At 47.0% G+C, this 13,212-nt stretch overlaps 1 protein-coding gene across 1 annotated transcript; it reads left to right on the top strand.

Annotated features, from left to right (window-relative positions):
• Positions 1–412: 412 nt before the first annotated feature.
• On the top strand, positions 413–12,985 carry LOC148220377 (endogenous retrovirus group K member 8 Gag polyprotein-like). The gene is made up of 2 exons (XM_088155538.1): positions 413–479; positions 11,808–12,985. The coding sequence occupies exons 1-2, from the start codon at positions 413–415 to the stop codon at positions 12,983–12,985; spliced, it is 1,245 nt and encodes a 414-aa protein (XP_088011664.1).
• Positions 12,986–13,212: the final 227 nt, after the last annotated feature.

Genomic DNA, 13,212 nt, shown 5'->3' with positions numbered 1-13,212 from the left:
ATGTATCCTAGGCATAGACTTCCTCAGGAACAGCTATTACAAAGACCCAAAGGGACTCAGGTGGGCTTTTGGAATAGCTGCTGTGGCGGCAGAGGACATTAAGCAGTTCAACACCCTGCCTGGGCTATCAGAAAACCCATCTGCAGTGGGACTCCTCAGGGTGAAAGAGCAACAGGTGCCAGTTCCTACCTCAACAGTGCACCACCGGCAGTACCGGACAAATCGAGATGCCATGATCCCCATCCACAAGATGATCTGTGAGCTGGAGAGCCAAGGGGTGGTCAGTAAAACCCACTCACCCTTCAACAGCCCCATCTGGACTGTGCGTAAATCTGAAGGAGAATGGAGATTAACCGTGGACTATCGTGCATTGAATGAAATGACTCCACCACTGAGCGCTGCTGTGCCGGATATGCTGGAATTCCAGTACGAGCTGGAGTCCAAGGCAGCAAAGTGGTACGCCATCATTGACATCGCCAGTGCATTTTTCTCCATTCCTCTGGCAGTAGAGTGCAGGCCTCAGTTTGCTTTCACCTGGAGGGGTGTGCAATTCACGTGGAACCGACTGCCCCAGGGGTGGAAACACAGCCCCACCATCTGTCATGGATTGATCCAGGCTACACTGGAGAGGTGTGGATCTCCAGAATATCTGCAGTACATTGATGACATCATTCTGTGGGGGGACACGACAATGGAGGTATTTCAGAAAGGAGAAAAGATCATTGAGATTCTGCTGGGAGCCGGCTTCGCCATTCAAAAGAGCAAAGTCAAAGGGCCTGCCCAAGAGATCCAGTTCCTGGGAGTAAAGTGGCAAGATGGACGGCGCCAGATTCCCAGTGAGGTCATCAATAAGATCACTGCAATGTCTCCACCAACCAGCAAGAAAGAAACACAAGCCTTCCTAGGTGCCATAGGCTTTTGGAGAATGCACATTCCTGAGTACAGTCAGATTGTGAGCCCTCTTTACCTGGTCACACGCAAGGAGAACCATTTCCACTGGGGCCCTGAGCAGCAGCAAGCCTTTGCACAGATCAAGCAGGAGATCGCTCATGCAGTAGCCCTTGGCCCAGTCAGGACGGGACCAGAGGTGAAGAACGTGCTCTACTCTGCAGCCGGGAACCATGGTCTGTCCTGGAGCCTGTGGCAGAAGGTGCCTGGTGAGACACGAGGCCGACCACTGGGATTCTGGAGTCGAAGCTACAGAGCGTACGAGGCCAACTATACTCCAACGGAGAGGGAGATCTTGGCCGCCTATGAAGGGGTCCAAGCTGCCTCAGAAGTGGTTGGCACGGAAACACAACTCCTCCTGGCACCCCGACTGCCAGTGCTGGGGTCTATGTTTAAAGGAAAGGTTCCCTCAACCCACCATGCCACTGACGCCACATGGAGCAAATGGATTGCCCTTATCACACAACGCACCCGTATTGGAAACCCGAATCCCCCTGGGATTTTGGAGATAATTGCCAACTGTCCGGAAGGGGAAGACTTTGGTCTTGCCGACGAAGAGGAACAGGAACAAGTGACCCGGGCTGAAGAAGCCCCACCGTATAACCAACTGCCAGCAGATGAAACATGCTATGCTCTTTTCACTGATGGTTCCTGCCGCATCGTGGGGATGAACCGGAAGTGGAAAGCAGCCGTATGGAGCCCCACACGACAGGTTGCACAAGCTACCGAAGGAGAAGGTGGATCGAGTCAACTTGCTGAATTCAAAGCTGTTCAGCTGGCCCTGGACATTGCTGAAAGAGAGAAGTGGCCAAAACTCTACCTTTACACTGATTCATGGATGGTAGCCAATGCTCTGTGGGGTTGGCTGGAAAGGTGGCAAAAGGCTAACTGGCTACATAGGGGAAAGCCAATCTTGGCTGCCGATGAATGGAAAGACATTGCCACCCGGGTAGAGAAGCTGCCTGTGAAAGTCCGTCCCGTAGATGCCCATGTCCTCCAGAGTCGGGCTAAGGAGGAACACCGACACAATGAGCAGGTAGATCAGGCTGCACAGATAGAGGTGTCGAAGATAGATTTAGATTGGCAGCACAAGGGAGAGTTTTTCCTGGCTGGATGGGCCCATGATGCCTCAGGTCATCAGGGCAGAGATGCCACCTATAAGTGGGCACGAGACCGAGGGGTGGATCTAACCATGCACAGTATTTCTCAAATTATCCATGACTGTGAGACGTGTGCTGCCATCAAGCAGGCCAAGCGGGTGAAGCCCCTCTGGTATGGGGGGCGATGGGCCAAATATAAGTTTGGAGAGGCCTGGCAGATTGACTACATCACACTGCCTCAAACCCGCCAGGGCAAGTGCTATGTACTGACCATGGTGGAAGCCACCACTGGATGGTTAGAGACCTACCCTGTGCCTCATGCCACTGCTCGGAACACCATCTTGGGCCTGGAAAAAACAAGTTCTTGGGTGGCATGGTACCCCTGAGAGAATTGAGTCAGACAATGGGACTCATTTCAAGAACAGCCTTATACACATCTGGGCTAGAGAACACGGCATTGAGTGGGTGTACCATATCCCCTACCATGCACCAGCTGCAGGGAAAGTTGAAAGGTTCAATGGCCTGCTTAAAACCACCTTGAAGGCACTGGGTGGGGGAACTTTGAAGAACTGGGAGATTAATCTACAAAAGGCCACATGGTTAGTGAGCACCCGAGGTTCCACTAATCGAGCAGGCCTTGCCCAGTCTGAGCCCTTGGGAATATCAGATGGAGATAAGGTTCCAGTGGTACACATGAGAGGTATGCTAGGAAAAACTGTTTGGGTGAATCCTGCCTCCAGCAAAGACAATCCCATCCGTGGAGTTGTATTCGCTCAGGGACCAGGTTGCACCTGGTGGGTGATGCAAATAGTGGGGAGACCCGATGCATCCCCAAGGAGACGTTGTTTTAGGGTGAAATACCTATAGTACTGTGCCTATGTCTCTAACTGCATGTATGTATATATAATGCAACGGTTTAATTTGATATAGCATATTAGTATGGGAGAAATTCAGGGGTGGATAATGTTGGGGGTTGAATGCTTCCCTTTTCTTTCTGTGGAATTTCTCCCATTGTTATGCTAAGTGGCTACACCTTAAGGTAATGGTGGGTGGAGGGAGGAGGGGGGGAAACGGGAAAAGGAAAGGTGGGACAGGGGGTCTGGAGCGGGGGACTCTCTCTTGCTTGGCTACTGGAGTGGGAGGACAGCCCGGGCTCCGGTATGGCATCTCCCCTGCCATCCCAGCACTGAGATCCACACTCCCTGCCGTTGGACATCGCTCTGGTGCTCTCCCACCTCACCCTACTACCACCGGACACTCTGCTGAGCACCACGAGTGACACCGTGACCGGGAGTCACTTTCCCATCCCGCTCACTCCTGGGCCGCCACCATCACTCCAGCCCTCTCAGACTGCGCAGGACCTGTCCTGCCTACAGAACCGGTAACTGAGCGCAGGGAGACGGTCTGAGGCCAAAAGGGAGTGGAGATGAGCTATACTGTTCTGTTCTGTTGTCAATTTTTATATCTGTTGTTGTTTTCCTGACTTGTTAGACATCAGCGAAGAACTGTTACCCTTATCCCCACATCTCCTGCCTGAAGGCCTCTGATTTGGACATAAAATAATTAAAAGGGAGGGGGTTGCATTCTGCATCTCAGGAAGGGGGCTCTTGCCTTTCCTTAGACAACACCTGTCTTTCAAACCAAGACAGACACTCATTGCAAAAAGGATCAGGGAGATGCCTAGGAAGAGTCTCTGGTGAATCCAGGAGACTATAGTGGAGGACTATTCAGTTTTCCAATCACTTTCCTTAAAAAAATCTACAAAACCGTAATAAAAAAACAAACAAACAAACAAAAAAAGCAGATCAAACAAACACACAAAAAACCCCAAACAATTATCACCAAAGGGACAAAAAAAGCCCAAAAAAAGCCCACAAAAAACCCCACTACAAACTGAAAAAAAAAACAAAACAAAACCAACACATCAAAAAATCAGGGTGAAGGTTTTTAGTAATTTTAAAAATAACAAAACAAAACAAAATAAAAAAACCCAGAAAGTCACATTTCCAAAGGTGCTGTCCCAACCTCTTCTCTCAGCAGGGAGGACATCCTGAAGTGGAGCCAGATGGAAGAAAGCGGGACAGGGCAGCACCTCGGCCATTGTCACAGGACTGCCCTGTGGCTGCCCCATTGCCAAAACCTGGACACATAAATCAAACACAGGTATGCACATGTGCTTAGACACAGCAAAAACATATTTGTCTGAAAAGAACACTGGTCCATTTATATCACTGGAAAGAGCATAATGCCTCGTCTCAGCTTTCTTTTCAGTCATTACAAATGTTTCGAAAATATAGGTGTGCAGAAAATGGAAATATCCAAGATCAACATGAGGACCAATAACAAAGATTCCATTTTTGAAACTGCATTGGGAATCCTCTGCAGAAATTGACTCAGAGCTCTAAGATTTATAAAAAAGACCAAGAGTATTGGAGTCAATACAACACAGTGTCTGGAGGCTTCAGCTGGTTGCCTTGATTTCTCAAATATGATGGAGGAAGCACCTTAGCAACTACAGGTGCCAGTTCTCTCAGGGCCCTGACATGCCTCTGGGTGGGTCCCATGGTCTTGCATGCTCAGGTTCCTCAAGTGGTTTGAAAGCTGACCTGCTACTATGGCTTAGAATCAAGTCCACCAGTCCAGTAACCTGACAGATGTGGAAATAGTGACTGGCAGTAAAAATTGAGACCAACACTTGTTGAGTACCTCAGCCTTCTCCTTGTCTGTTGTCACTAGTCCTGTCTGGCTTATAGGAGTGGGGGGGAATAGGGTAGGTGTGATAGGTTTCTTTTCATCTCCCTTTTCCCACTGAAATACCCGTAGGTGCCTTTATTATTCTTATTTTTGGCATGCTTTTCCAACTTCAGCTTCAACTGAGCCTTAGCTATAGTGATCCCGTCCTCACACATTCATGTGTTACCACTGTATTTTCCCCATGATTTGTCTCCCTGTGTATTGTCTGCATATTACCTTCTTGCATCACATCTACTAATTTTCAATAACCTTCTGGCTTTAACTTGTTTTCAAAAAACCCTTTTTGAAACTTTTCACCTCAGAAATTCACCTGGGAAACCCAAAGCCCCCAAAATTCACCCCGAAGTCCCCCCTGGGATGCTGAGCACTGACCTGGCAACTCCCAAAATTCCACAAATTCACCCCAAAATTCCCGGGGGACCACCAAATCCCAGGGCTTCACCCCAAAATCCCACCTGCAACCCCCAAAATCCCTCAAATCACCCCCAAGACACAGTCCCCCCAACACCTCCCAAATTCACTCCAAAATGTCTCCAATCCCCCTCAAAACTCACCCAGATACCCCCAAATACACCAAATTCACTCCAAGACCCAGCTGGGACTCCCAAAAATCACCAAAATTCCCTGGAAAATCCACCTGCATACCCCCAAATTCATCCCAAAATTCTCCCATGACTCCCAAATGCTCACCTGGATACCCCAAAATCGACAGAATTCACCCCAAAATCCACCTGGCATCCCCAAAACTCTCCTGAGAACCCTAAAATTCTCATGTACACCCTAAAATTCACCAAATTAGCCCCCAAATTCCCCTGAGATCACTAAAATTCCACAAATTCCCCCTAAAATTCAACTGGGACTCCCCACATTCTACAAATTCACCCCAGTCCTGGGGTACAATGCAAAAATGTGTATTCTATCATCATCTCTTAAAATGTAGGAGGGGTGGTGATCCATATCTCTGTGGGAGATATCCTATGCTGATGTATTGGGAATCCATATCGCCCTGGGATTCTGGAAATAATTACAAACTGGCCTGAAGGTGAGACTTTTGGATTGTCTTCTGAAGAAGAAGAGGAGCAAGTGGCACGTGCTGAGGATGCCCCACCATATAATGAGCTACCGGAGACTGAAAGACGATATGCCCTCTTCACTGATGGCTCCTGCCGAATTGTAGGCACTAACCGGAAATGGAAAGCTGCAGTATGGAGCCCCACACGACAAGTTGCACAAGCTACCGAGGGACAAGGTGGATTGAGTCAGGTCGCAGAGCTAAAAGCCGTCCAGTTGGCTTTGGATATTGCTGAACGAGAGAAGTGGCCAAGGCTTTATCTCTACACTGACTCATGGATGGTAGCTAATGCTCTGTGGGGATGGCTGGAAAGCTGGAAAAAGGCCAACTGGCAGCGCAGAGGGAAACCCATCTGGGCAGCTGAGATTTGGCAGGACGTTGCTGCCTGAGTAGAGAAATTGACCATAAAGGTTTGACACATGGATGCACATGTACCCAAAAGCCGGGCTAATGAAGAACATCACAACAACGAGCAGGTGGACCGAGCTGCCAAAGTGAAAGTATCACATGTAGATATAGAGTGGCAGCACAAGGGAGAATCATTCCTAGCTCGTTGGGCCCATGATGCCTCTGGTCATCAGGGGAGAGATGCAACATACCGATGGGCCCGTGACCGAGGGGTGGACCTTACCATGGACAGTATCTCACAGGTCATCCACGACTGCGAGACCTGTGCCGCAATCAAACAGGCCAAGCGGGTGAAGCCTCTGTGGTACGGTGGATGATGGTCAAAGTACAGGTATGGGGAAGCCTGGCAAATTGACTACATCACCCTTCCCCAAACCCACCAGGGCAAGCACTACGTACTGAGCATGGTGGAAGCAACTACAGGATGGTTAGAAACCTACCCTGTGCCTCATTCCACTGCCTGGAACACCATCTTGGGCCTAGAAAAACAAATCCTTTGGAGGCATGGTACCCCTGAGAGAATTGAATCATACAACGGAACCCATTTCAAGAACGGCCTTATCAACACCTGGGCCAAAGAACATGGTATTGAATGGATATATCATATCCCTTACCACGCGCCAGCGGCCGAGAAAGTTGAACGGTCTAATGGACTCCTTAAGACTACTTTGAAAGCACCAGGTGGTGGAACCTTGAGAAATTGGGAAATGAACTTGGCCAAAGCCACCTGGATGGTTAACACCCGAGGGTCCATCAGTCGAGCAGGTCCTGCCCACTCTGAACCCCTGCACACAGTGGATAGGGACAAGGTCCCTGTGGCACACATGCAAGGTATTTTAGGAAAGACTGTTTGGATTAATCCCACCACAGTCAAAGGCAAACCGATCTGTGGGATTGTTTTTACTCAAGGACCTGCTTGCAGTTGGTGGGTAATGCAGAAAGATGGGGAAACCCTTTGTGTACAGCAAGGAGACCTAATTTTTAGTGAGAACTGAATGTAAGGTTTCAATTTGTATCATATATCTGTAACAGGGTATCGGTTTGGGTATGATGTAGATGGTAATAGAATAAGGGGTGGATTATGTCCTGGGGTACAATGCAAAAATGTGTATTCTATCACCATCTGTTAAAATGTGGGAGGGGTGGTGATCCTTATCTCTGTGGGAGATATCCCCTGCTGATCTGCCATCTGATAAGATCACGGGTGTGGTCATCGTTATCTTTTCACAACCCATCTTTCCTCCAGAAGATATATTCTGTTAATGGGCCATTAAGTCCTATTGTGTGACTGATAAGATTACATCATCCCATTGGGAGATGCTCCAGCCAGGGGGAGGAGCCAAACATTTCCTACCTAGATAAAAACTGAGATTTGGAAAACCAAGGCAGTCCTTTCCACTCGATCCAAGAGGAAAGTCGGACCTTTTTCCACATCATCGCTGGATCTTTGGAGGAACACTGCACCTTCTACAGGAGCACAGCTTCACCGGAACCACATCTGTCATCCAGGAGGACTGCAGCCACCATTTATACGGACTGCTACCAACACCCTGACTGACAGGGTGTCAGGTTGTATTTCTGACTTTGTTGCTGGTTTTTCTTCTATATTATTGCACGTATTTTATTTTTTCTCTTTTCTCCTATTAAATTGTATTACTGACTTGGAGTGTTGCACTGGTTTTACTTTCAAACTAACACAACCCCAAACCTCGCTACCCGGGATCCCCCAAAATTCCACAAATTCTTCCCCAAAATCAACTTGGGACCTTTCAAAACTCACCTGGATCTCCCCAAATCCCCCCCCCCCCCCAATTAACCTGGGAACCCCCAAATCCCCAGAATTCTACCCAAAATTCACCTGGGACCCCAAAAACCTCCAAATTAGCTCCATAATGACCGGCAACTTTACACACTCCATTTTCCTACAAAAGGATCTAGAGCCCTGGGTGCTTCATATACAAACTAAAAAGAAAAAACCCTTCTATTCATTCTCAGCAAAAAGACTTCCTATTTCTCCTTCTTTTGGACAAAACTGCCCTCACTTTCAAACTTATTCTCTTGCTCACTTACCTGCATAATGCCTAGTCCCTGTTCTGCATGCTCATTTTCTTCACTTTTACAAGGAATCCTCTCCTCATCTTCTTCTTCCCCTGCTTCTTCCATTTCCTGTGCCTAGATCACCTGTTTCGCTGTTAGATTTGTTTCTCCAGCTGATTTTTGACAACTGTCCCTATCTTGTGGCACCGCTCGCTCGAGAGCGGTGATTGTCCTGCTCTGCTGTGGGCTGGGACTGCGCTCTCTTCAAGCCCTGGGGGCAATTTTGGATGCCACAACGTCAGAAAGACCTCAGGCTATTGGAGAAATGTCCAAAGGAGGGACACAGTGATAGTGAAGAGGCGGGAGGGGAAGCCATACAAAGAGTGGCTGAAGGCATTTGGTTCAGCTGCAGAGAGGACACTGAGATCACACCTCACTTGGGACCTCTCAGCTCCTCTCAAGGGCAGTACAAGGACAGCTTTACTCTCTGCTCTCTGCGACCAGGGACAGGAGCCAAGGGAATGCCAGGAGCTGTGTCAGGGGACGATTAGGTTGGCTATCAGGGAAAGGTTTTTTCCCTCAGAGGCTGGTCAGGCACTGAATAGGTTCTCCAGGCAATGGGCACAGCCCCAAGGCTTCCAGAGATCCAGGAGCATTTGGCCAATGCTCTCAGGGATGCAGAGGGTGGGACTGTTGGAGTGTCTGTGCAGGGCCAGGAGTTGGACTTTGACGATCCCTAGGGGTCCCTTCCGACTCAGGAAACTCTTACCATTTTCCCCTCTTTCCTCTCCTTGCACAATGCTCTCAGCTTACTGTTCCAACGTATGTTCCACTTCTGAAACCTCAGCTACTTCTTTCCATTTCAAGCACAGTTCTACTGGTTACAGTCCAAAGATATACCGATTGAAAAACAACCAAAAAGAAACACCTGTTTGGAATGTCGTGGTCTTATTTGGATCTCAAACCATGAAGTCGATTATGACTTGCAAGTTCTAAAATCTAAAGAAGCAAAACCACCTACCACACCGTTTTAATACAGGGATTTGCTTTCTTCTAAGAAATCCATATCCCTTCTCAAAATGGATCTCTTTCAGGAAGAGGTCATCTTTAAGAGATCACTTACTATCTAAAGAACCTGGAACACTCAAATCCGTAATGATAAACGTGTTACCTCGCAGTTTTCTGTTCCAAAGGCAAATGAATTTGCTCAAGTGCCGTTTGTAACAAGGACAGAGTTCAAAGTATGGCTCTGAGAAATGTTTTGGTTTCCCTCTCCTATCTCTATCAAAAGCACTTTCTTCAGTGGCTGAAACAATACTTGATATAGTCTGAATTTTAAATGTCATGAAAATTTTCTCAAAAGTGGAATATTAATATAGCAGTCAGGTTTTAAACCAACGGGAATTTTTGTTTTACCTTTTTGAAGATTTCCTTCACACCAAAATCCTGGCAGATGGATACCTAGAAGAAATCAATTCCCACAAAATGCTTCCGGGTACGCCATTACGTCATCCATTACAATTTGCTTCAGTGTCCCGTTCCTGTCCAATTGAAGGTCCCTGTTTAAGAGACTCAAGTACGGAGGGAAATAAAATTAAATATGACTACAGTGCCTTTAAATATAAATCTAACTTCCTGATCAATCTCATAATACCTTTAGGCTAAATGTTGCCATTGATCTGTTTCTACTGAACACAATCACGTCCTGGCTTGTTACAGGCTATTTCATTACAAAGAAAGAAATGCACAGAAGTTAAAATATTTCCAAAGAAGCATTTGACATCCTTCCTTTTGGATGGGGAACCATTCCAACACTGTTGGCGGCCTAGTAGGAGCTCTGGCTCTGCAGCCTGTCTATAGAAAACTACCTTAGTTATGTTAAAGGTCTGTTCAAGGTTACCGTGTCTTTGGCGTGACTATAGTAGAAAAACATAATCATAAATTTTCTCGTTGAGATAAGCAAGAACAAAGGAAAAGACATCTGGGGAAGCAAGATCCTGTTTAGTTGACATACCATGTCCACTTCAAAGAGTATCTTACGCAATAACTAGACTGTAGAAAGATAGATCTTAGATGAACCAATAGAATTACTATTAACATATATACGTCTTTTGTGTAACCAATCGTACTCTTTGTAACAAACTCTAAGTAACCACTGAAAACGTATAAAAATCATCTCTTTGTTAAAAATAAAGACTCTGCTCTTTGCATTCATATTGAGTGCGTGTTATTGATTCCTGTTCTCCAGCATGAAAACCCCAGCATCTTGGTGACCCCCACGTGATGATCCGAAGGGGCCAGATTGCTTAACAGTCGGACTTTTATGTGGAGGGTCTCTGTGCGTGCCACCTATGGGAACGTTGACTTCCCGCAGCCGTTGTGACCGGGCTTCCGAGAGAGGCGCGAGTGGCCACTGTCGACCAGTGAGTTGGAGCCTTAGACGGATGTAAAAAATTTGCGGGATGGGAAACACGGTATCAGCTATCGAGAAGGCTACTGTTGATGCCTTAATGAAACTTGCCCAAAAGTAAGGAGAGACTGTTGATCGGTCTTCGCTCGTGAATTTACTGTATTGGGCTAAACATCGTGTTTTTTTAGAGACTCTACCGATGTTTTTAAAGAGACTACTTGGCAAGAAGTCGGGGCAGATTTGTGGGAAGCTATACAAGCTGGGAATAAGGAGGTAAAATCCTTAGCTCCTACGTACCAGCAGCTGCACATGTTAATTGAACAAATGGGTGCTGAAATTGAGCTGGAACTCACAGCACAGACCATGGTCACTGCCGTAGCTGGTAAACTCACCCAAGAGTCTGCTACTGTCCCACCCGCGTACGTGTCAGCCCCTGCGGCCCATGGCCCCTATGATGATTTAATACCACCCTGGGACCCTACCGATGATCATAATGTGCCTTCCTTTGCACCCCCGGAACCTACGGCACCCTCTGCGCCCTCGGTACCGACGGCACCCCCAGTAACAATGAGCGTAGCGCCCGCTAATCCCACTAATACTGACCCCGTGTTACATCTGCCCTCACCTCCCACTTTCGACCCAGCGACTGTGCCTCTTCCCGAAGAAACAGGAATGGACACGGATGATTTACAGTCCACACTGCAAAAGCAGACCGAAACCATGCTTGAACTGTTAGGTGAAATGAAGCGGCTTGATAAGGGTTCCAAAAGTAAAACGATTCGGGAAGCATATAAAAAGGCCCATAACGCCATTCTCTCCAGCCTCAAAACTTTAGAGGAAAATTCTTTTTCTGCACCGAATACTTCTACATCTCAACGCCGACAGAACATTATCAATTTGGTTAAGGCGGGGGAGTGGGATATGCCTACTGCAAATCAATTTCTAACATCTAAAGGTTTACCCCCAATAATGCTTTCCGAAATTGAAAACACAAATGTTTCTCATTCTACAGAAAAGGAAGGGACGGGATTGTTAACTACCTTTAATGACTCTTTTCAGCGTTGGTGGAACAAAGGAGGGGAGGGAGGCTTGGGAGGCTCGGGCGGCTCGGGGAGTTCGGGAGGCTCAGGGAAAGGTCCTGACAAAACTTCCATCCCCAAAGACCCTTCTTTTTACATGAATAAGAGGTGGAAAGGAGTGGTAACAAATGCTGAGTTGACGGGAGATTTTCAGTTTGTCTCAGCTCCGGTGGTGCGAGGAACTGGTGGTAATAATGCTTGGCACCCCTTAGACTGGCAAATGATAGCAAGGGTTCAAAAATCTGTAATGGACTACGGTGTTGATAATCGCTTGGTAAGGCGACAAGTAGAAGCATTGCTAAAATATCAAGAACTCGTCCCTGCCGACCTTAAGGCTATGCTTGAGCTTATACTAGGACCTACTAGTTATATGTTATTTTTAGCAAAGTGGCAACAAAGATTGGAGCTTAAACAATTAGATAATGTCAATTTGCCGCAAGGTGATCCTCTACGCTTTGCCACGCTAGATATGCTTATGGGAAATGGTAAATTCATCGATCCACAAAGACAGGCAATGTTAGGGGCTCGCATTTTAGCTCAAAGCAAGTCTGCTGCTTTAGAAGCTTTTAACAACTTGCCCCAAGTAGGTAAGCCTGGACAACCTTATTTACATATTCAGCAAAAGGAAGATGAATCCTTTTTGTCTTTTGTGGACAGGATTAAAGAAGGAGTAGAGGTAGCACCAGATGTCCCTCCTGATATGAAAGATACTTTAGTAAAAGAAATAGCTATGCAAAATGCAAATGCCACCTGCAAGCGATTATTAGCAGCATTACCAGCTCGTATGACAATAATACAAATGATTGAACAATGTTCACGAGCCCCTTTAGAAATTGAAAAGGACAAAGCTCGAATTCATGCTGCTGCTTTAGCTGCAGCCATTACTCAAGCACACAAGCAAGGGAACGGGGACAAACGCCCTCCCAATACATGCTATAATTGCGGTCATACCGGACATATTAGAAAGCATTGTCCTTCACGTTTGGCAAAACAACAACAAAATAACAATACGAACCTCACATCTACATCATTTGTCGGCACTTGCCGCCGATGCGAAAAGTTTGGCCACAAGGCAAATGAATGCCGATCCAAATTTAAAAAGGATGGGACACCGTTGTCGGGAAACGAGATGAGCCGAAAGGGGGGGGGGCGGCGAACAAAAAGAACCCCTCAGTAGCCATGGCTGTCTCTACAACATGCTCCCTGCCACAAAAAGGAGCACTAGAGTCTATTTGGTAACTAGAGACTCCGTGACTATTTTTGATGATTCTGTTACCGTCATCGATAGTACTACCAAAGGTCCACTGGGTGGCGGTATGGCAGCATTATTGCTAGGGAGATCGTCGGCCACTTTAGACAGCATTTTCGTTTTACCTGGTGTAATTGATGCTGATTATAGTGGTA

Source organism: Sturnus vulgaris, chromosome W (assembly GCF_052056855.1).
Source record: "Sturnus vulgaris isolate bStuVul1 chromosome W, bStuVul1.hap1, whole genome shotgun sequence".
Lineage (NCBI taxonomy): Eukaryota > Metazoa > Chordata > Aves > Passeriformes > Sturnidae > Sturnus > Sturnus vulgaris.
Note: the sequence above shows the minus strand (reverse complement) of the source record. Positions and strands in the feature narration are given on the sequence as shown.

Coding starts and splice junctions, on each gene's coding strand:
- LOC148220377 (XM_088155538.1), top strand. CDS start 413: ATGCTGGAATTCCAGTACGAGCTGGAGTCCAAGGCAGCAAAGTGGTAC. Junction 480..11,807: donor CGCCATCATTGACATCGCCA/GTGCATTTTTCT, acceptor GGAACAAAGGAG/GGGAGGGAGGCTTGGGAGGC.